At 37.0% G+C, this 25,097-nt stretch overlaps 1 protein-coding gene across 1 annotated transcript in view; it reads right to left on the bottom strand.

Annotated features, from left to right (window-relative positions):
- Positions 1 to 25,097, bottom strand: part of AK5 (adenylate kinase 5) — a 91,106-nt gene that overhangs the window by 48,689 nt on the left and 17,320 nt on the right. Inside the window, exon 6 of the mRNA XM_061451551.1 lies at positions 21,809 to 22,000. Within this exon, the coding sequence (XP_061307535.1) occupies positions 21,809 to 22,000 (192 nt within the window). The remainder of the gene's footprint in view (positions 1 to 21,808; positions 22,001 to 25,097) is intronic.

The following is a 25,097-nucleotide window of genomic DNA, read 5'->3' as shown; positions in this document are numbered from 1 at the left end:
CACATCCCAAGGATTAAAGCAGGAACAAGAACAGATCTCTGAATCATAGAATGGTTATGGTTGGAAAGGACCTTAAGATTATCTAAGATTTCCTTTTAGCTGATTTTCAGCTAGTTTTGCTTTACTCTGACATCATGGTAAGTAAAGAAATCACCAGCAGAAGTCACGTACCTCAGTATACATTGATTTTATATTTTTTTAAATAAATGGTGACTGCAAGAATGATGGGTTTTCTGGAAAGTTTATCCCAGTTTCATGTGAACATAGTTGAATTGGAGGATTTGATGCTGGCACAGTTATATCTCAAAATGATGGAAAATATTTTCTAGATCTGTGCTGTAAATAATTCTAGGGAATAATAATTCTAGGGAAAGTAAATAGTTCTAGGGAAAGCAGGTTGTACTTGCTGCTCTCAGAGAGAAAATGGTTAGTGTTTCTAAATAAGCAGCCAACAAATCCCAGCCAACAGAAGGAGCTTCACAGAAAAGTACCTGAGTTGTTGAACACTGTGAATCTCACTGGTCAATGACGATAAATGGAGGTTTGTTAATACCAAATATACCTCTGTATATATTGGTTTCTTTTGTTGGGTGTTTTTTTTTTTTTTTTTAAATAAACCTAGCTTTTTCCTCATGTGTATTCAGGGGAAGCATCAAGGAAACTGCAGTTAACTAGAATTTTGGGTGAGGCTGGAGTGAATCAGCCTGGCACTGCCCCCTGAAGACTGATTCAGCCCTAATGCCACTGCTAGTCTCTGCAGGTGGTTTATCCAAAATGACAGCCCCAAAATAAAGGGAGATCATTATAGTCGTTCAAATTAGAGCACAGGAAAACCAGAAAGAAGTCTGCTTGCAGCAGACTCAAAGGGAGCTCTTCTTTGTGCACTTTTAAATAAAGTTAGAATAGGAGAAAGCACAGTCGTCCCCCGTCCCCCCCCCCCCCCCAGGCAAATAGGTGTAGTTAAAAAACATTGGCAACAATAGATAACAATGTCCTCTATTTTAGAACATGACGAATGTCAATGAAAATAAAATAAACCATGTCCAAATTAAAATAATGGCATTGGGCTGATTGCTCTATGGTAATATTCTCATCCACCTCAAAATCAAATATGATTACAGGAATTGGATGATGAATGCTCTATTTGCTCTCTTTGCTGGCAAAGATTCCAACAATAACTGCAATTCATACATGTCTTGAGCATTTTCCTAGTCATTGAAACATGTCACATATAGAAATGCCCTAAATATTGTACATTTAAAGGTACAGGTGACCTGATTATTAGACCCACTTGCTGCAAGGTGGTCTTTCGACCTCTTGGACTTGCCTCAGTAGAAAGTTATTTGTCACTGGTCTTCAAGAGCAGGAGTAAGCACAGACTGCTAAGTCTCTGACCACTGTAGTCAATGCTGGTCAGGAGAAAAAAACAAAGGAGTTGCTTTGAGTTTTATTTAAGTCACTTCCTCAGGTAGAGACCTTCCTGTGGTGTTTGACTGATCTTTGGCTGTGGAAAACAGGCCATCAGACCTCCAGTCATATAAATAGGTTAGGAGATTTATTTTTTTTCCTGTTAGACAAAGCAATGTCTCTGAAGGGAGATTTATAGCTCACAATTAAGTGAACAGGAGTCGGGTTGTGCTGCTTAGTCAGGGGGTCTAATTAGATGGAGGAACAGGAGTGCTGAATGTAAGCCAAATGATAATGACATCAAGGTGTTTGGCACAGGGGTGATAGCTCCTGGATGCTCAGAGCACTGCTAGTATCGACAGCTGATAAACTGGAGGGAATTCCAGATGGGCTGTGAGAATGATTCCTTGCCTACCATGTCTAATAAGGGAAGAATTAGAGCTGAGATCAGAGAACGCTGAAAAATATGTTTCCTGTAGCTTTCTATGGGAAAGAGAAATTTTAGAAGTTGTTATATGAAGCAGACAGAATTGTAATATGCAAGGATGAAAACAAGTGAGTCAAATTCAGAATTGAAGCAAGCAGCAAAATTTATTCCCATGTCAGTTTCTTTACTGCTTAATTAACCATAATTGGCAACGGATTCCCCATGAATTTAAAAATTTACATACTGTTCCTAAAAAGAATTGATTAGAGTCTGCAGTTTAAAAATTGCTCTATATAGCCATAGCTGTCACTTCTAACTTTATAATCATTAAGCAGCTATATGCGGAAGTGAAAACAATTATTGTTTAGGAAGTGGAGAAATCATCCATATATTGTTACCTGAAACAGAGGAGGGTGTGACACAAAAACTTGTGTCACAGTTATCCCATGCTTTTCAAACAGATAGCTAGTTTAGAAGTCTGATTGTATCACTGTCAGAGTGTTGGTAGTTTTTGGTGGAAAAGGTGACAATCCTTTAGGTGGTAACATAAAGAGACTCATAAGATTGAGCAAGTTATAATGATTTTTATGTGCTAGTAGCTAAAACTGTGACAAGAACAACTCACTGTTTTTATTCAGACTAGTTTAGGCAAGGGTTTGTTTCTGAAGTGAAAACATGAAATAAGAAATAGTTTTATTTTAACCTTGGTAATACTAAAAAGTGAAGTGAGACACATTTACGTATAGAAGTGCTGCTTTGATTCCCAGACACCCACATAGGAATGCTTTTATTAATGTTGCTCCATCCCTGATTTGCTTCTCTTAATAATTACAAGCTAACTGACTGTTGCAGTTACTGCTACAGAACTGCCCAGAGAAGTTGTGAATGCTCCATCTCTGGTGGTGTTCAAGGCCAGGTTGGACAGAGCCTTGGGTGGCATGGTTTAGTGTGAGGTTTCCCTGCTCATGGCAGGGGGGTTGGAACTAGATGATCTTAAGGTCCTTTCCAACCCTAACTATTCTATGATTCTATGATTCTAACTGTGGAAAAATGAATTAAAAAAAAATCAGCAATATGGGAAAACAGTAAAAATATGTGAAGAAAAATACATAAGGTAGGGTAATCACCATTGGAAAGGGAGGACAGGAAAAAAGAGTCGAAGGCTTGTATAGGAAAAATAATAGAGAGGGACTGAGGAATGAAGCTGTAATGTGCAGACTGGGAACGCAGGGAACATTTCCCTATTATAAAGTACTCACAGAATCACAGAACGGTTTGGGTTGGAAAGGACGTTAAGATCATCTAGTTCCAACCCCCTGAAAAAAAACCCTCTGGGGGAGCCACAGGCAGCAGGATGCAGTTCCCTACCACCCTGCCATGAGCAACGCTGCCCCAGTGAGCAGCCCCAGCCCCTGCCCCAACTTTTAACAGTACTATTTAAGAAAAAACAAACCAAGAGCAAAACAGAAACAAAAAAACCTCCAAAACTCCATAAAATGGGAGGAGGGGACACAGGGAAGACATATTTCTCTGTAATCCATTCCTTTAGTTCTAATATTTTCTATCTTTTGTATCAAATACTCTGAGATCTCAGATTAATTTTTTATAAGATCTTGTATCATGTACAGAAGAAAATCTACAACTGAAATTACACTAGAGCTTACCAGTGATTAATAAAAAATTATGCAATTAGCAGAAGTCATAAATTTGTATTGCACAGAAATTTAGAAAAGAAACCAGAGATTTTATCACCATCAATATGACCCTAAGGAATACTCCAGGTTATCTAAAATAAACCAATTAGCACCTTATTTTTTACCACAGAAGTTCCAACAGGATTCACAAATCATTGCAGAGTCCCCATGGTTTATCATTAGAGTTTCTCAAGTTCCGTTTGTCAACTGTCTATTGCTACAAGCGCTACTTCTAAATAAGGGTGAGGCTGAATGTTCACCAGCTCTGAGTGGAGCTGATAGTTCTGTAGGGGCTGCTGCTAGTTGTATATCCCAACCTTATTTACTCAAAATAGGTGCAATCTGAAGCCACTAACTATGTAATTTTTGAACACACATGGACAGAATCCAGTGTGGTAACAAAAAATTAAAATTGAACCATCCAATTCAAGTAATATCTTCTAATAGCATTAGTGAGAACTGAAATGACCCTCAGAAGAGTAAATAAGCAGTTATAATGGAAACTACCAGCTAACTGCTTTATATACTTCAAAATGCGAAAATACAAACCTGCACACACATATGCACAGACAAATCAAACCTGCTCTGCTTCTCTAGAAACGAAAAGATGGACCCTGAATAGATTTAGGGATTTTGTTATTGCTGATATGAAATACAAAAATTACATCTGATTCTGGCTCACTCCCACATTAGTACAGAAGAAGACATCTTGGGACACTTGTTCCATTGCTAATCATCACCCTGTTCTATTAATTTGGCAGTAAATAGACAATGCAGTTACCACAAAAGAGAGGCTTTGGGTTTTTTTCCTCTTAAATTTATTTTCTATTATTTCATACTAAACTCAGGAACTTAGTGCCATGACATACAAGTATGAAGATGTTCTGATAGTTTCATTCCCTTCACAGTAAAACTCGGTTAAGCCAACTTGTTTATGGAACTCATGATATGAACTCTATGATACCAAGTAAATGGTACGTCTTATCCAAAGAAACAGTAAGAAGCAGAAGTAATAGTCCATCTTTGTAGGTTTATGTGGAGTAATAGCTTTTGATAGGCAGAAAGAGGGGCAAGTTCTATCTTTATGCTGTGATGATGTTGCGCAACACCCTGACCTATCAGTTTTCAGCTATTAAAAATTAGTGTCTTGGGCAACGTGGTGGTGAGAGTTGATGGGACACTGCAATTATGACTCTTGTAGAGCAGGAAATCAGCAAACTGAAGGACAGCTAGATGTGATTGGGGGTGACAGCAGAAATCGATAATTTGGTGGCATGGTAGGTAAAAAAGTAATGAACTGGGAAGAAAGCAATTACTTGTTTGGTAGAGAAGCTGATGGAGAGAGTGGTGCCACGGGGTGGTTTTAGAACTTCCATATTTTTCATGATACTAAGATGCAAAATTTTTCTGTCTGAGCAGATATTTAAGAGCACTGGCTGGTTATTTTTTTTTCCCAATAAGGATATTAATCTGCATAGTTGGTGACTATTATGTGGAAAGCAAATATATTGCTGTTTTATTTCTGAAATAATTTTTGCATCACGTTTTCTGTTTCCTTAGAGGAGCTGCGAGTTTCCAACAGGCATTGTCCTCCACTACAGTTTTATCTCTTTTAACTTTTTTAAGCTGACATCAGTTTAACATAATAATAAACAATTCACGATGTTTCAGCTATTTCTCTACACTACTATGGCCCCTACAATAAATATTCTTTTTCTTTCTGAAGTTGACATCAGGAATCAGAACTGAATTAGGCACCGTATGCATTAGTTCACATAGTATTTAAGGGGCATGATTTGTATGTATTTCTTCTGGGTTATCTGACTTGTCAACTTCTAGGACTAACTTTTCAAGCTATAAATATAGCCAACATCTTTTACATATGAACTCTCCATGCATATCCACTTTTCACAGATTGAAAATTTGCTCCTTAACATGTATTACATCTGTCCAGCAGCTCCTATACTAAAGTCAGCTATATTAACAATTTTTGAAGATTAATTAAAAACAGGGGATGCTTTAGCACATACATATATAGAGACATTTTCTACCTTGAAAGCACAAACACACTTTCTTATTTTTTAAAATACGCATTCCACTGTTGGAGTAATTTTCACTACGTGTTTGCTTTTTAAAGGGAATTCATCGAATCACAGAATTGCCTTTAGAGGCAAATGGTATTACAAAAATCCAGAACAGTCATGTCAAGCATCAAGACAGATCACTGCTGGAGAGCTTGAATAGAAAACTGAATTACAGTCTGAGTTAGGAGATGCTCCATGATTTATTTGTCACTCAGTTCCTGTAGAACCCAGGAAAACACTCAGCCTGAAGGAAAGATCATCTTACTCTGGCCACCACTGGGACTAGAATAAATGATTTGATATTTTACTTTAATGCACTTAACCCTCCAGGAAAGGAAAGACATTAGTGATTACAGAAAGTCAGGTATGATTAGATGCTGTCCAAATCCTCATACAGCTTTAATAGCCCTCCGTGTCTTAGCTCGCAATAGCCATTCCTTCCTCTTACATTATTGGAGCTCACAGTGACACTGCAGATGACGAAGAATTAATGTAAAATTCAGTATTTCGAAACCCAGGCAAAGGGAAGAACAGCATAAACAAGTCTCATGGAGCTCAGTCAGTAACAGCTGTAGTTGTCTGTTTGCTATCTTCAGCGGTATTACAGGAAGATCTAGAACTACTCAACTCTTCCCCAGATACTTTTGTTTTTTTCATTCTACAGCAATAATGCTTGTCCTCCAGTAAGGTTTTTTTCCTAGGAAGGCTTCTGATGGAGCTTGGATGTGTCCTTGTTCTTCAGAAGTTCCTGGGAGCTCACCCTATTTCATGTAAAACAGGAGACTCTTTGGGAATAAACCAGTTAAGGTCTGCTTGCTACACTGTAATTCCACTATTTCCTCCAGTACCATATGAGATATTCCCATTCCCAGAGCACCCAGTTCAGTGAAATAGCTCGTCACTAATATGTTCAAATAAACACTTTTCTCAATCCCTTCAGTTTTTAATATTGAGCGCAACAGTATTTCCCAAAGGGAATGAGCCCTAAAGCTTCAAGAGATTAACGAATACGTTTGTGTGTAGAAAGATGTTTTCCTGAATGATGTTTAAAAAATACCTGTTTTCTATTGCCTGTATTGCTCTCGGAGCTTCTGTGTCACTGTGCCTTTTGTTTAAAACAAAACCAAACTGTTTTCTAGTATCAGCTCCCACAGCATATACAGATCGCAGGTGGGCACCCCAAATAAATATATAGGAACACTGGTTTCCCAGGGAAGGTCCATACAATCAACAACTGTAATTCAAATATGGCAAAAAATACATTTTAGACAAACTTGGAAATAAAAAACATTTCTTCCTATAAATATTATTTTCTTCCCGTGATAACCTGCACTCTGCTTCAATGAAAAGCATTGATACTGCTGCTAAATACAAGTATTTTGTTTTCAAGATCAGTAGCAATTCTCCTTTTGACTTTTGTGGCAGAGCTTCTGAATGAAAAAATAGTAAAATATTGTAGGTTAGTCTTTTACCATTAGATGATGTCATAACAACTATTACCAAAAATATGACTTTTGCCTGTGTCTCATCACAGTTCAGCTACCAACTGAAGGCTAACATGAAAAGTCCTGAGTTAATTTCTGCTGCAAATGTAATTAGTTAATAAAGTATGAGAACTAGTGACTCGGATGCAAGAACACGCATGGGGTATACTATAGGCTTAAACATTAGCTGTTGTGGGGTTCTCATATGCAAAATCTGTATTTAATTCAGGAAATAATTTGGTATTTGTAGGTGTCTGAAACCTTAGCAATATACGTAATTTCATCTGCAATAGTTGAATTTCAAATTGTAAGAAGCAGAACATTTGAAAATTATTAGCTTTTCCTGTTTTTTTCTTCCTACAGCAGGGGCAGGTTGGAACTAGATGATTTTAAGGTCCTTTCCAACCCAAACCATTCTATTATCCTATGTTTCTATGTTCCTTGGAAGACAAAAATATATTTTCCTTGACAGATAAACAGTTCCTGAGTATTTAAATAAATTCTGACCCAGGATAAGCAGTGTTTCCAGTGGTGGTCTCTAGGTTAATAAACTTTGTAAATGTCATTGGAATAATAGTATTCAGCAAATGTCAGTTTGAGTTCAGGATGGGCTCACAAAACCAACTCCCAGTTGTACTGCCTCAGGAAGGACATGAATTTGTTTCCTGCAGCAAGAAGTGAGAGCACTGCTATTTTAATATCTGTACCAGAAAGTTCTGTTTATCTGTCTAAATTATTGGAGCATGTTGTTTCAGAGCACAAAGGAGACTATTTGGTTTATAAATGAAAGCTGGCAAGCTACGGAGATAGTGACAGGAACTATTGCTTTAGTCATCATGGAATATGACATTCTTGCATCTAGCGTGTATTTTCTGGAACCAAATGTAGGACAAAATCCCACGTGATTATGTAGGCAGAAAACATTTTTTAAATATCATAAAAAAGTGGATGAAGTAGAACTGATTGACATAATTTACTTAACTTTTCAAAAGCTTTTGACAATATTTCTACTCAGAAGCTATTAAATAAAACATAATTTTAGGGAAGCACTGAATAATATAATGGGAAATGTCCAAGGGATGTTGTCAACTATGAGTCCAGAGAATGACAACTATACTGATCAAGGAAATAGTACAAATCATAAAACAAGGGCAGCTCACCCTGACTCGGGAAGTAAAGTCTGAAGAGGGACAAGAATATTTTCCGAAAATGTCTGTAATGTGACAATAGTGGCTGTCCTCTACATGCCTGTGAAAAGAAGTCCCTCTGCAGATTTCTTGTCAGCCCCTTTAACTACTGGAAGCTGCTCCGAGGTCTCCCTAGAGCCTTCTCTTCTCCAGCTGAACAACCCCAATTCTCTCAGGCTGCCTTCATAGGAGAGGTGCTCCAGCCCACCGAGCATCTTTGTGGCCACCTCCCTTGACCTGCTGGTCATGCTCCTTTTGATGCAGCCCAGGACATGGCTTTCTGGGCTGCGAGCACACACTGCTGGGTCATGTTGAGCTTCTCATCAACCAACATCCCCAGGTCATCCTTCTCCTCAGGGCTGCTCTCAACCAATTCTTGCTCAGCCTGTATTTGTGCTTGGGATTGTCCTTACTGTATAGTTTCAATTCAATTGATACTAGGCTTAAAGATACCTTCTATTGCATTTTTTTCCTGTTTAAGATTCTAATTAAACAAAAGGCATTCAAGAAAATGAAGACTTCTTTACCTTTGCAGTGAAATTATTTAAAGTGGGGGAAAAATGACAATGTGAATACAACTGGGTATTTTGCTTACAAAAGAGATTGTGCGGGATTTTAGATTCCCACACTCATGTTGTTTGGTTTAAGCTGTAGTGAAGTAGAAACCAAAGTCTTTTTAAATATTATTTTCTGTAACTTTTTAAAATTCTGAATGAGATGATAATGGATAATCTGGCTGTAAACATCTTTTTAAACAGAAAACCCAGATGATCTTAAGCCTAAACCTTAGGTCAGGTTTCTGGCCTGAACTCAGTTTTCTGACATGCTTTGGCTACCTGTCGCATTTTTAAGTAATATATTATATGGCATTACACATTTGTCAAATTCAGTTGGTGGGTCTCACTCCTAATTAATAATCATTAATACAATTCCCTCCTTTTGCATATCATAAAACTTATTAGATCTTTGAACTCTTATGGAGTATTATATCAAAGGTAAATTATTTTTTCATTCTAAGGAGCATGGTCTTCTCCAGTGGGCATAATAAATATCAAGCAAGAAGTATCAATAGTAAGACTCCCTCTAAGAGTGGACTTGTTACAATTTATACAACAAAGGCAAGATTTGCAGAGTTTTCATTCAGATATGCTAGCTCTTAAGACTAGTTTTCAAAATCTTAAGTTAAAAAAAATGCTTGCATTCTATGCAGTCATTACAACTAAGAAGGAAAGGGAAAATTTCCTTCTACCTGGAGTATAGTGTTCTAGCTCACAGAAACTGTTGGAAGTCACTATCCAAATTTCCAGAGAACTGCAATCTTATTTAATTCTATTAGTTTTCAGAGTAATTTACACTGTAAAAGGAGAAAAAGAATTTAAAGGTAGATCCTAATTCTTTGTAAAGCTTACTCTATTAAAATTCTGCCAAAGGATTAGGGGAACTAACTGCTTCCTCTAGCATGGACAGTCTGCAGAGAGCCCATTTCTATATACTGATTCTACAAGCAATCAATTTTGCCGACACCAATTTTTAAGCAATTCCCTGATGTTAACTCAACACTCTATTACCTCATGTAATGAAGATCCTGAGTATTTGCCTGTGATTTAATTTACAAATGTTTTCCTACATACCCTTCTCTAAGCTGTACAACTTTTATAAGTGCACAGTCACTGAGGTAGAGAATGACTCGCTTTCTGTAATTATGTCCCATCCTTATTCTATTATTTGTCCTTATTCATCCTCAAGCAAATCATATATTTGAAAAAGGTTGGAGTTAGGTCTTGTTTTATACCTCAAATATCAGCCATTTTCTAGTAAATCTTTTTTCAGAGCACTTTTTATTTTTTTTTAAATCAGCAAAGTTCACTGCTCTTGTGCAGTTCATGGGAAAAAGGGAATTCTGCAATTTTTTTTGAACTCTGCTTAAAGTAAAAAGAGCAACCGTGACCTTTAACTTAAAGAATAATTCATATTTACAAGGTATGTTATTAGAATGGGATTATAGCAAGTTGTTGTGCACCTTCACAAGAAGCTATTAAATAAACTCTACGTAATGTTCTCTCTAACATAACTGGTTGTTAAGCTAAGGGTATTAGTACGCCCTTAGTTTCTTTCCAAGAAACACTGGCATGGTTTCTGTTACCAAGTCATAACCTAACTTATGACAGAATATCCAGGCATGTTTAATTTATTCTGTATTACACTCACCCTACTAAATTTAGTGATTTTTCTGAGTGGTCTCCTGGCTGTAGTTTAAGAATATAATGAATAGTTCTTAAACCCAAACTCATTTCAGAAACCACATGGCTCCTGACCCTCTTTCTAAAGTTCAAGAGATAGGAGAGAACATGAATTGCATAAATGAAGAAAATCCTCTGTTCATGGTACTGGAATTGAGCTCATTTGTGTCTTACACCCCATGAACAAGGTTAGAGATGAAAGCACAAAGGATGCACAAAACCTGTAATGGCTGTTACAGCAGACTGAGGTGACATACCTACCATGAAGGACAGCAGAGATAATGTTCTTGTAAAAGAAACAAAACAAGCTGTGTTGGCTTTATGTGTATCAGTATTATTTAGAATCTTATGTAGTGAAATTCTTACTATAAGGTGGAGACACGAAGAGGATTACTGGATTTCTTTTTCAGTGTATTAAGGAATGATAAATTTAATAAGCAACTTGACTACAAATAGTGTTGCCCACATTCTAGGTTCCCTTTTTGTAAGGGCTCTGCATTTGTACAGAAGTCTGTTCTTTCCAGTAGAGCAGACCAAAAAACCACAGAAAGCAGGACACAGCAGGAAACTAGTAAAAAGTACGTTTTTTTAATGGCATCTTGCAGTGGTAGGAGAGGGCGATGACCTCAGCATTACAAAAACCGTATTATTACCAAATGACAATGGATGGTAGAATGTAAGAAATGACAAGACTTGACTTGCTAGACAGAGCAAAGAATTTTAAAATACTGGTATTTAAAACATGAATGTGAAGTTTCAATTTGACATTCTAGTTAAGGACAGGAGGAAAAATCCAGTGAAGGACATAATGAAAAAATGTTAAGATTTGCCTAAAACCAATGTACTGTTAGCAATTACATTTTTAACAAAATGGATCAAGAGGTAACATATGTCTGACCAACCCTAGATATAGAAATCATACCAAATTACAGTGAAAAGATGCCACATTTCACACATTAAGTCCTCTGCTATACTGTGATTGGCATGAATGACCATGCGGTTGGAATAAAAAGAGATTAATCATTGAGAATGGAGACAACAGTTCTTTTGTCATGGAAAATTACAATGATAATTGGGATTGCAGTGTTATAGTCACATCTTGTGAGGTTATAGTCACATCTTGTGAGGCTTCTTTTCCCATTTTAAGTAGATTACTGGATTGCAGAATGTGACATGGTAACAACAAAGTGAACATATAGTTATATTCAGTGGCCATTAATGAAACAAACTGCAGCCCTATATCAGATGGAAAGGTACAAATGTTAACCCTGGGAGTAGAAAGGATAATAACTGTGCAAGAGAATAAGGAAACATACTTAGTTATAGCAAAGACAAACTGTGGAGGATTCACAAGGGAGTCTTTACCAAGAACTTTAGGTTATGTCTATATGGTACAAGGCAACGCTGTGCAGAGATGTTTGTGCTGACACTAAATGGTGTACCACACTTATAAAGAACAAAATATCCATATTAGTGGCTACCTGATGTGTAAGTATCAGTGAATTTTAGAAGAAAGGATTTATTAATTCAGTGAAGTGCTGAGTTCACACAATTGTGGTGTTTCCTAGATCTGAAATATTTCATACAGTTTTTCAAAGCTCTGTTTGGTTGTATTAGAAAAAAAAAAAAAAAAAGAAAAATTCTCCAAAGAGCTATCAGAAACATTCTAAAGGATATTCTGCAAAGGGGGAGGTTAAGAGAAAGCTATTTTTCTCACTGTAATACTGTCTAGTGTGGTGTATTCCCTGAGTCAGAACGGAAGAGTGGCTTTTTCAGCACTCTCAGTTCTCCACCAAGAGTGTAGCTGTGTATAACCCTGTCCTGTTACACCTAAATGCTGAAACATGACTCCAGAATGCTAGAGAAAAATGCCAGAACAGATCCAGCACTTTAATTGCATCAGACTTCCTGCTGACAGTCTGAGTGTTTCTTCTCCATTTTGACACTTAAAACGGCTTCCATCAATACAATATCCATGGTATTCACAAATGTGAATAAATTTAGTTTTATGATGCATTTAAAAGTAAAAAGTGTAATCTTTTATGTCGCTCCTCTCTTACATGCAGTATATCTACAGGAAAGGAGTAACAGGAGCAAATGCTCGAATAATTACAGGATGATACTAGATCTCATGACTAGAGGCCAGTTTACTCAGGCTCATTTCACCCATTTAAATCAAAGTTGAATTGATATCAGAACAAATATTCAGTTGCTATGTCCATCAGGAAATAAAAATATTTAACAATAGCTAATGATACTAACCTAAGATTCAGAAAATTAGAATGTTAAGTACTGGAATTGTAGGGCATGAGCCACTGGTGCAGTAACATTTTAATAGGACTGTGAGAGTGAAAGCTGTAAGACTATCCTGATTCTACTAATGAAGGAAATTGCATAAGTTGATATCTAAACTTTTTTGATCAAATGTCAGCAAAATGGCTTTGCCATGTAGTTGGAAAAGCACTGACTATAAACTTTTCATAGGGAAGATCCATCACTGGTAATCAGGGCTAGAAATCAGTAATGGAACTTTTGGTAAGAAAGTGGCATTTTAACATTTGCAGCAAAGCATGGATGAAATGCAGCTTTAGTTTTTCTGCTGGATGTTCACAAAATCAAGTGTAGTTTAGGACAGGAAAATTTGCTTATGGATGCCAAGTATTCCTGATTCAATACAAAAGGACTTTCCAGAGATGTGGTATTTTTTCCAAGTGGGTTTCCTAATGTAAGTCTCCTCTAAATAAGAAAACTAGATCTTCTTTAATCCTCACTTTAACTATAAAAAGGAAATTGGAAGCTAATATTCACTCAAAGGACGCAGCTTAATTACCTTAAGATGAACTGCTCAAAATAACTTGAAGAATATGTAGGGCATGTTTCTTCAAACATCTCCCACAGTTCATTTCTCTGCATGATAACTTGGCTTAATTACTTGTCTTAGCTTTAGCTTCAGATCTGTAAAAAACCTGTTAATTTTAAACACATACCAGTTTTCAGAGTGCCATAAATGGATAAAACCTGGGATAGTATGGCTGTCAGAAACAGTATTCCCTCTTTCTTTCTGGACTCATTGATGGCTAATTCTATAGCCAGACTTGTCAAAGTTTATTTCTTTTTTTCAAAGTTTACTTATTCATTCAAGATACTGGGTGTACAGGGGGCAGGGCAGATTTCAAAGAGCTGGTATTTATTTAAATCATTGTTCCTCCAAAGTTAGAAAATAATATACTGTTGCAGCAATGCTATTCGCTTCAGCAAAGAATTTCCCCCCTCAAGGTTTTTCTCCATGCTTGCCATGTACAAAGAGGGCATGTTTCCAAACTTGGTTGTTCTCTGGCAGACATTACTATTTCTGGTATACTTGTCGACATAAATCATATAATTAGAGGCTGAAAATATTTTAAAATTGAAGTGTATATGGTGCACATGCTTCCACATACACATGAATTACTCATCTATCTTTCCCATATAAAATGTGCATATATTCACAAACAGTTTGTTTAGACACATTTCCACATAAATTTCATTTACATAGCTCCTTTTATATGTTCTTTAAAGTATCTCACAAAGTGGTAAAGCAAATCGTTTTGAGACAGTGTAAAACCTAACCACATTGCACAGACGTTCTCTAGCTCAGCAGCAACACAGAAAACAGTTACAGGTTCTTTCTTATATCCCAGTTTTTTTTCTGTAACAGAGCTATCAAACAAGCTATCTGGATTCCTCTTCACACCCCCACTTGGTCATGCCCAAGAAACCAGAAGTACCGTGAAGAACCAGTCATCTTAAAAGCTAACATGTTCCTGCAAGACTGTGCTCACGACTGTGGTATTTTTATAACAGCTGAGGCATTTGAAAATATATTGGAAGCATTGGGCAAATCAATGGGAAATCTCAGTTGTACCCTCTACAAAGTAAAGCAAGTTCAAACCCACATCTACGACTTGTGGGGAGAAAGGCTACACTCACAATGAGTATACATACAACAGGTCCGAGGGAAATAATTTTTTCCAAGTCTGTATCACTTTGCAGCCAAAATGCAAGATCCAAGGAATCAGATGCCATGTATATGAGATCCTGAACCTGCAGCAGGGGAGTGAGAGAGCACAGCGGAGGTGGTGGCTAACAGTCTCTATTGCGAGCATTACTTTACGGAAAGGGGTATGGGATTCTTTTAATTTTCTTTTTAAGGACTGTTTAATGCAAAACTGCATGGATGAGAATAAGTACCACTACCATAAAAACAAGAGAAGCTAGTAATTCTGTATTCTCCCAAACCAGATGCAAGTTTCTCCACCGAGGAGATGACTCTTGGAACTGGATTCTGGTTTGGGAGAGGTGCCAGGCAGCTGTTGCCATCAGGACCTGCAAGCAGGGTGGAGGTTCAGGTATATGTATATAATATATATATATATAATTGTTATACTCTGTATAACAATTTCCTATAGATAAGATCTGGATTGACCTTGAGAGCTGGTGAAAAGGCTGCAGGACCCACATTTCTCACATGGCCAGGAGGCCAAGAATTAAAAGAGGAATTCCCCTCAGGGATATGGTTTAGTGGTGGTATAGGCAATCCTGGTGTAATGGTTGGACATGATCTTAAAGATCTTTTCCAACCTAGATGATTCTATGCTTCTTTGAGCAACTGGAAGTCCTCTGGAATCAGCATTCACAGCTAAAAAAGTAAATAAATAGAAAGCCCAACCCTGGGCAGTTATATGGTAACACAGAAACTTTAGAAATAGATTATAACTGATATTTTCATTAGCATATTGGTAAATCACAGCCTGTAGCTGAAGTTCATGTCAGTGTGCAATGCTATAGCAAACCCCCTTTTTTTAACCAAATCAAGAGAAAATTTATATAACATGGTTCCGTGGGGAATTTTTCTGTGACAGTTGACAGCCATTAGGCTTGTTCGATGCTAATGAGGGCAGACAGCTACATAAGTTATTTCCCTCACCCGCAACTATTTGACTTCTAAATCTGTGCTCAAAATCCATTTCCAGCTTCAGCTGCTTTTTCTGGGTTCCCTTCACTTCTCTGACTAATCTGAATGTCATTTTAATGTTTTGCATAGGCATGGTAAATTCCCTAAAAGAAAAAGTGAGACAATGAAGATATCAGTGAAATCAGCATTTTATGCCACAGGATGCTGTCCTGCTCTGGCTGCTTAAATAGCATCCAAAGACGCCTTATAACATTTAGAATTTTAGTCTTGCTAAAGGCAGTCTTTTTTTCTTAAATACACACAGACTTATTAACATACCAAGGTTGACACTGAAGCATTATGTTTACATAAAATTATTACAGATAAGGCAGACTGGGCCTAATCCTGTCTCCAGTAAGAGGAACTTCCACTGCTACAATGATGAGCTCGGTAAATTCTTTTTTCTGCCTAGACTAACATATTTCTACAAAGAACAGCTAAGCTCTCCAAGAGCAACTTTAATAACTGTGACTGAAAGGTTTTTGTAATGCAATGATCTCCTCTCCATTGAATACACCAATATCTAGACCAGATTAGAGTCCAAATAAAGTAGAGATTTAGACCCTTTTCAAAATAGCAAGATGCGTGATGTGTATCACTGGGGTGGGAATAGAAGAGTTTTAAAATCCATCTGAACAAGGCAGAGTAGTTTAATTACCATTTCTTTTCTACCTAACTTCTCCTCTATCCTACCATTAGTTTTGGTTTGATATAAGTAACTACTTTCTGAAATACAGGTCAGCTGGAAATACAAATCCTGCATGTTATCTTGCTCTCTTCACCTCTGGTAACTTTTTCCTCCGATACAAACAGAATAGCAATAACCATAGCATGCTCTAATTTTCGACTTTACTGAAAATGGCTGATTGCTACCAATGGATTTATTTTATATAATAAGTAGTTATCATTTTTTTCTTGCACTGAATTATCAGTAAAAAAGTACAACTGTGGTATTCTTCACTGTGTGTGAGCACCATCTAATATCCTCTCAATGCTCATTCCTTTCTCTCCTGAGTATAGTTTGTGCCTATAACTGAGAAAAACTTAACTAAATCAGGTGAGAGGAAAAAAAACCCAACATGTTTTCTAGGTGAAGAGGCTGTTTTCTATGGGATTATTTATTTATTTATGATTTAGAGTTAGAAACATTATAATACCAGTGCTACAACAGTTTGTTCATTACAGTCTGCCACGCTGTATTGTTGTGTCCTCTAAACTTCCCTGCAGTAGGATAAATCACATCTGATGGCATGTAAATGAAAAAGTTTCCTGGTTAGAATACTTTTACATCATAGTAATTTATTCAAAGGTCAGTGAATGTGATCTCCTTGAGCTTTATCCTACAGTTCTTAAGGGCTAGGTAGCTCAAACCAGCAAGTCTAACAATGATGAAACATCAATATAATGTCCAAAAGAGAAAAGTATCTTGAAATTAACAAAATAATAAATCAAGTTTCAGTTAATTTTCCAGCTGATTCTTAAGAAATTCTTTTAATAGGAATCTTCTTTAACAGCACGTTCTCACCAGACAACAAAAATGGGCTGGCCTAGACCTTCAGCTAATAAAAACCAATTTTCTCCTGAAACAGCGTACCTAGGCTGGGGTACCAGGGGTGGGGGTAGAAAGAAGGATTAACTTTTTATTATTTGTAACTAACAGCACATTTTTTCAGAGCATGCTAGCTCTGTCTCAGGACAGCAACCACATTAAAAGCATTAAAGCACATTAGTTGCATAGGGATTAAGGTTTTTTCATTCTTTGCTTTGCTTTTTCATTATTATCTAGTTAAAGAAATATTAAATCAGCATTAGAAAGTGAAATGATACCATCCTGTATCTCCAGGAGTACTGTAGCCAAAATAAGAAAGTACCTAACAATGATTCTCATAGGTGAGTGATATGAACCACCTAAGTATTTTTAATTGAACAGCAAGAAGCTTGTATACACAGACCCTTTTCTTTTGAAGTTCTCTACTCATGACACACCTCAACAACAGCCTTGCTTCTTGGGCATACATACCAACTGCCATATCAGCACATGAGACCAAATATAATAATATTCTAATATATTCATCTAAACAATTGCTAGATGGCAAGAAGGATATTGGAATGGATTAAACTGTGCTCAGAACTGAAGTCCTCTGCTAAACATTAGAGTACTTGCAGATCATCTAGGCATTTACATTTTCTCCTGTTTATAATTTAACATCTTCCCCCCCCACACCCCCCCCCCCACCCAATTTGTGGCTTAGCTATCGTCTAGATAAACAATATATAATGTTCTAAGATTTTTGTAAACTTACTGATACAATAATTGCCAGCATATGCATCTATTTATATCCAATATTGTGATATCTATTATTATTGCCTTGATACCTTTTGGAATGAAGTTTGACTTAAGTAAAGTCAGGTTTTGATATGTTAGATCTATTGAAAGATTGCTAAAAGGAATGCTAAACACAGACCATGTATTCAAGAAAATATCAGATATTTACTTCTCTTTCTTAATTTTAATGAAGTTTACATTGTTCAATTTGAACAACAATCCAAAATCTTGGATACTCCGACTTCATTATTCCGAAGACAGGATTTTTCAGAAAGGACAGAGTTATATCTCCCCATTTCTTAAAAGTAGTATAGGTGGGGCCCTCATTTGTTTTTTTGAAAACAGAAACCCAGGTCAGACTCTGAGACCAGGGATATCATGCACAGACTGAAAACAAGGCGTATACAGCAGCAAACAAGTACAAGATATGCATTATATAAAATTATCAAAGATGAAGTGGGGAAAAAAAGAGATGAACGGAAAGAATTACACCTAAGTAGCCTCATCAATACAATCTGAAATGACGAACATGGTTTTTACTTCTATTAACTTAACCAAACTATGTTAAACCCAGTATGGAGTAACTGTTGGAGCAGGAAAAATAATATTCTTTGGGAATTTACATGTGTATTTCCTTGCTCATACAGTGTCTAACAGTAAACTATAATTTTATCAAACGTCTCTTCATTTATCATACTTAGTTATATTTCAGTTCATTTTTCTTTCTCTCTTAGTCTGTTCATTGATGAAGCCCGACATATTTAACTAGGTGTTTAAAATTTGAGTTGTGGTTCTAAAATTATAACTCTCCATAAGACAAACAGTTCTGTTTCTTTTCCCCGAGTAGAATCAAGCCACTTGGTAGAAGAAATGTTTGAGATTTAGAGCTCTGAATACCAGTGACAAGGTGCAGGTAGAGATTTAAGAAAAATGTAAAACTTCTTTTCCTCCTGGTCAACACTGACCTTGCCTGACATTGCCGCAAGGATTCACTCCTCTAGGAATTAGTCTACCGTAATTCTATTTTATGCTGTTCTAGTTCTTACACTGATCTCATCCGTGTAATATTTCAGTGCTCTCCGAGTTCAAAATTATAATCAGCAGGGTGAATGTGATTTTCTTTCTTGCATCCTCTTTCTGTAGGGAAATAATATGCACAAGTGTATCAAATGACGCATTAGCGTTAATACCACATGTATTACACAAATAGATAAAAAAGGCAAGTCGAAGAGACAATGATTCCACAGGGAGAAAGTGGTGATGAAGACTGCAGTGGTTCTTGGATCCTACGGTTTTCTTTTCTATTGATAAAAGGCTATGAAAAATTATATAATTCTTCTATTATCAAAACCAGGAGAAAGCTCAAGTTCCCCAGTGAAGAAGACACTGGGGATCAAAGCCATTTGGAGTAAGAAAATATCTCTCCACTGATGTTTTCTTAAAGGAATAGTTGGCAGAGATATACTTCAATGTCCCATTGGATAAATGAATTTCCAACAAAATGAACAAACGAAAAGAAATTACATTGTTAGAGGAATGTCAAAACTCTGTAGATGATGCTGATCTATAAATTCACCATGAAGAAAAGGAACAAATGGTGATAATGTAACCATTTCTCAAAGTGTTATTTTCAAATTTACAACGTGCTCTACTAGTATGTAGTTTCCTGTGTGGACTTAGCATGTTTCCTCTGTTTTGAGATCATATGTTTTAAAAAATGTCCTTTTATAGAAAGTTTCAGTTGCTTACTTGCTCTGCAGTATCCATACCTGATCTCCTTTTATTACTCCTTCCCCAGCTATTCCTTTCTCTCGTTTATCCCCCACCACCCCAGTTGCCTTAGGCAACTGGAAGATGTATCTTCCATATGCAATGAAATCCTATGGAAATGAGGTCTGGCATATACATTCTTTGTCATCTACAGAAAGGGATCCTATTATCCACTGGCCACGAAATTACTTGTGTCTCTCATGGCTTGGCCTTACTAAAACATCCAGAAAGGGAAAAACAGCTGAACTGTAGCAACTCTAATGACAGGTGAACAATGTCTCCCTTCCAAAGTCTAATTCCCTTCACTTCTACACCAATGTAAATTTAAAGTAGGTGATCCTGCCCCTCTACTCTGCTCTTGTGAGACCTCACTTGGAGTAACTTGTACAGTTCTGGTGTCCCCAACATAAAAAGGACATGAAACTGCTGGAACAAGTCCGAAGGAAGGCCACGAGGATGATCAGGAGCTGGAGCACCTCCAGTATAAAAACAGGCTGAGAAAGTTGGGGCTGTTCAGCCTGGAGAAGAGAAGGCTGCGTGGAGACCTCAGAGCAGCCTTCCAGTATCTGAAGGGGGCCTATAGGGATGCTGGGGAGGGACTCTTCATTAGGGACTGTAGTGATAGGACAAGGGGCAACAGGTTCAAACTTAAACAGGGGAAGTTTAGATTAGATATAAGGAGGAAGTTCTTTACTGTGAGGGTGGTGAGACACTGGAATGGGTTGCCCAAGGAAGTTGTAAATGCTCCATCCATGGCAGTGTTCAAGGCAGGGGTGAACAGAGCCTTGGATGACATGGTTTGGTGTGAAGTGTCCCTGCCCATGGCAGGGTAGCTGGAACTTGATGATCTTAAGGTCCCTTCTAATCCTAACTATTCTATTATCCAATGATTCTAGATCTCTGTGGAATTACAACAACACACTTTGAATAGATACCATATAGTCAAGAAGTAAATTCAAATCTTAAGAGATTTTTTTTGATATTAAAGACATTTTTGACGTTGCAGAGTCAGTATTATCTGCATATGCTGTTTACTTGGTCTGTAGCAGACAGTAATATAATGTTCACATGCCACATTATCATTTCCACACCCATCACAAACATCTCCTTTCTTCAAAATCCAAAGAGGTACCTAAGGTGAATGTTACAATTTAAATTATCCTCATAATTCTCAAGAAACAGAGCTAAAAGTAGAAGATGAAACCTCAACAGGAAAAACATCTTCTGTTTTACCTGCCTCATCCCAGAAAAGGAATTCAATCCACATGCCCCACATGCTTTACCTACAAAGGCACATTTTCGCTGAAGAGCTAAGTATGCTTTCTACAGGAGGAAAGGCTATAGAAATGTAATAAAATACACACTTCTTCAATAATGGAGAATGACTTCCTAAAATTCCAGTCCTCTCGTCCTTCCAAACACAATCCTCAAACAGAACAGATACTTTCTAGGGAAAACAATGTTGTAATTTCCATAATAACTGAAAAACAATTTCATAATTTTGAAATTCAGAAGGATGTTGAAGTACATTATTAAGGCATCATTAGATGACTTTGCAATTAAGGATGCTTTGGCCCATCATGAATCTGACCAGCACATAGAATTAGTCATATTTGCCATGAGGATAATGTACCAATGGGAACTACACAGGTTATTTCGACTACCAAAATAAAAAAAATACGCCATCTGTGCTCTCATGGTGCCTGTTGTAGTACCATGTTCTGTGCAGTTACAACCAGTCAGTAATTCAGAACATGTCGATAATTCAACATTGTCAACTGCTTCTTGAATTTGTCATCATTAAACACTTAAATGCTTCAGCAAATACTTGCTAGCCCTACTTCCATAAAGTGCTTCTGGCTTTATTTATGAATGCAGCTTTTGGTGTGTTTTGTGTTAGACATAGTGAGTAATTTCTAAGCAAAGGGTTTTCAACTAGTTGGTACAGCATTTCATGCTTGCAGCAAAGAATTTACATGGTGCTTACCATGTCACCTGTGTGCATGTGAATTTTGCTTTTACTGCATTTTGAAGATAATACTCTTTCAGAAAACTGGAAGTTTGCTGTCAGTAACCATGATTTATATCTAAACCACAATTTGATTCACCAACCCTGTCTTAAAGCAAAAGGTCCAAGAAGCCAAGTATAACCACAGCAAAAATTAAGGTTTCAGAGGTATATACTAAAGGACTTACTGTGATGATTAGCCCTTTTTCCTGGAAATATTTAACCAATGGAACAGCATTCTGCTTGAAATTCATTAGTCGTCTTTGAGTGGCTTTCAGGTTATCATCAGGTCTTCCTTGCTGTTCAGCACGCTTCAGTAACCTTTCTTTCAGCCTTTGACTGGAGCATGCCAGGAACACCACCAAATCTGGGGTACAGATCTGTAGAAAGAGCAATTCAAGAAATATGTGATTAAGCCGACTACCCAGCACTGCAGGACTCAACAATTCCATTATTAGGTGAGGCTCAGGTATGCTTTTCAGACTATTCTAAATACATAGTTGACAGTTATTCTGTCATTTCCTGAGATGAACTAATTATGACAGTTACTTTTACTACCACATAACAGCTTTAAGGCACATATTCACATGAAAGTCTATGAAGGTTAAGTTTCTGTGTTAGACTTTTTCATGCAATACGGACATTATCAAAAGTAGCTCTGTTAAATTAAGGTTGCTTCATTAGTAGTAGAAGAATAGTAGTAGAGATTTGGGGAACTTAAGAGAGCATACAGTAATAAAGAAATCCAAATTATGACACAGATTCTGAAAGAGAATGCTACAGATTTCAATGCCTTTCAGGTCAAGGAACACCATCTCATGAAAGGGAATGGCTGATGCACCTTGCAGCAGACTGGGCAGACAGACATCTCAAGCCCCAGTGTGGACATCCAGCGTGGATTGGAGCTTCCTAACATAGAGTACACAGGGACTCAGAAATTATAACTGCAAATCAGGGATCTAGTAAAGTGAAGGACAAACGAAGTTTATACATTAGTAGTTTTACTGAGTATTTCCATTTCTATGGATCCTAGTAATAGTGAAGAAATATGGTAAGAAATCATTAGGTGACCCAAGCTGTATCTGGCCATCTCTTCACTTTGAACACTCACTTTCAAACACCTTCAGGACTAGCATTTATGATGTACTCAGGTCTGTGAAGTCAGTCTGTAAAGTGTAGGACTTAAGCTTTTGTGTATCACATAACTTCACATACAACACCAAACCTTACAGATGGTACTTAGAATAAATAGATTGCTCATGAAAGTATTAGCTTTAACAGAAAAAGAGGAAGGAGACAATAGTCTCTTTCTGTTTCAAACATGGGCAGATCTGTCTAACACAAACATGAGAGTGCAGCTTTCCACAGTCAGTCTCAGTTCTTCAAAGAAACTGTGTCTGAGTTAAGTGCAGCCTCACAGCAAGGGAAGGATATGAACACCACCATCAGGTGTGCAGATTCTCATCTGCTTCTTCCCAGAAATGGACTGGCCTCACAGGTCAGTTCCTGTTGAAAAAAATGGGAAAGCATGCACAATGCATTGTAAAATGGGGATAATAATGAGGTAGAACACAGTAATTATTGTGGAAAATCAATTAATTAGGTTTTCATTATTTCCTATTGCTTTTTAAAATGGAAAGTTCTCTACAGCAGGTGAATACTGCTGTTCTTAATTTTTTTACTAGTAACAGCAACAATGCAAAGGACAGTATCAGAATCCCAGGAACTAAACCTATTTTTTCTAACACTCTAGCTTTGCTAATTTGAAATGCATTTTACTCACAGAAATAAAATGTCAATGAAAACAATGGTTTAAAATTCTCAGTTCAAGAAGCCTAGTTTCAAATGAAGTATTGTCTAGAAGGTTTTCTGTTGAAGTGGAAAAAAAGGTAATTCAAACATATTTGAGGTAGGAAGACAAAGCAGATTCTGATTATGTGATATCTCTATGAATTAAATTTGAAGAATATTTATTTTTATCATCAGAAAGTAGCTGAAAACCATTTAATAAACAGAAGCCTCTGCTTCATTTTAGATGCATGAAAGGGCAACATCTCTTCTATATCCATAGGTAGTCAGACCTAATAGCACTTAATGTATTTCTTATACATGCATTTACAACCTGTGGGGTAAAAGCTTAAAATGTTATTGATAATTCACTCCTGTTTTCAGGAACCACTCTACTTCCACCTACGTCAACTGCACGTGTCTGCAAGACATGCTCAGAAATACTTTTAAGTTGGAAAGAAACAGGCTAGTGTGAGCATACAGACATCTGGGATTGCTTCTCGAGAAAAATCTAGTTCTCCTGCGTAAATATGAGTAAAAAATTGCTTTTTTCTAACACAGGAAAAGGTCTTTTTATGACTCATTTACAAAAAAAAAAAATGACAAACCCAAACCTATTTTTTAAACTCAGAACTAACTGTTGTGGAGTTTTATGACTGGGGAATAAGTTTTATTCTGAGACTTGGCTTGTAGAAGAGGTGTATAGAACCAGCACAGACAGAAGAACTGGATTCCATCACTGATTTTCCATAGCATGCTTATCTTTTGCTAAAGGCAGAAGGTCTTTTTCATGTCCAGAAATGCATGTGAGGAAGGACTTCGGGTTTTAGGGAAATAAATTTGACTAGTTACTAACTGGAACTCAGCAGAAGGCAGAATCTTTGCCTATGGGAACAGACAGGTTTCTGGTTATTTACAACCTTCTGAATTTTAAATGGGACATAGAATGTGTGGCATCAACTCAGAATAAAACGGGTGGGTACATCCTCTTATTTTTTTAGAATAGTATATACAAGTAAGTAAATACTACTCTCTTTGGGTCTGAATATCCTCTGAAACTGGAACTAGGAGTAAATTGAGAGTAATCCCATGCAAGTCGGTGGTGCTATTGACGTAAAGCAGTAAGTGGAAAGATGTTTTCTCTAGGGATATTTTCTACATCTCCTCTTGTTAGTGAGAGTAGTGCGGTTGTTTGCTAGAAATTAGATGATTACATTCTCTCTCATTATTCCTCATTAGGCACTAGACAAAAATGCTCTGTTTCTTAATTCCTGGTGTGTTCTACTAGATACTCCTGAGAAAACTCATCTGACAGCTCATGAACAACCGTCATTAATTTAACAGTGCACTTTATTCTAATTGATAAAGGTTACTAGCAAGCTAGCTTATGTCCATTGTATGGGTGCTCTCCCTTGTAATTACTGAATTGCTTTTTATAGTTCCATCTCTGTTGGGTTACTAGACTGTTTGCATAGTTTTTTCTTGGTTTAGAAAAGCAAAATAATGAATCATGTTGTCAAAGAATGAATCCCGCTCACAGTTTTTTTTTCTCAAGTAACTGCTTTTGAACCATATTCACAGTGCCTAAGAAACAAGCTTCCAGAAGATTGCCCTGGCTACATAATTAGGCCCCCTAATAATTGATTAAGAGCAGCAGGTGTCTTCAGGGAGAACAGATTTTCATCTGTG

This window comes from Pezoporus flaviventris, unplaced genomic scaffold (assembly GCF_033815535.1).
Source record: "Pezoporus flaviventris isolate CSIRO_AGI_PZ_B2104156 unplaced genomic scaffold, CSIRO_AGI_Pfla_v1 ptg000013l, whole genome shotgun sequence".
In the NCBI taxonomy this organism is placed as follows: Eukaryota; Metazoa; Chordata; class Aves; order Psittaciformes; family Psittacidae; genus Pezoporus; species Pezoporus flaviventris.
This window is presented reverse-complemented; position numbering and strand designations above follow the sequence as displayed.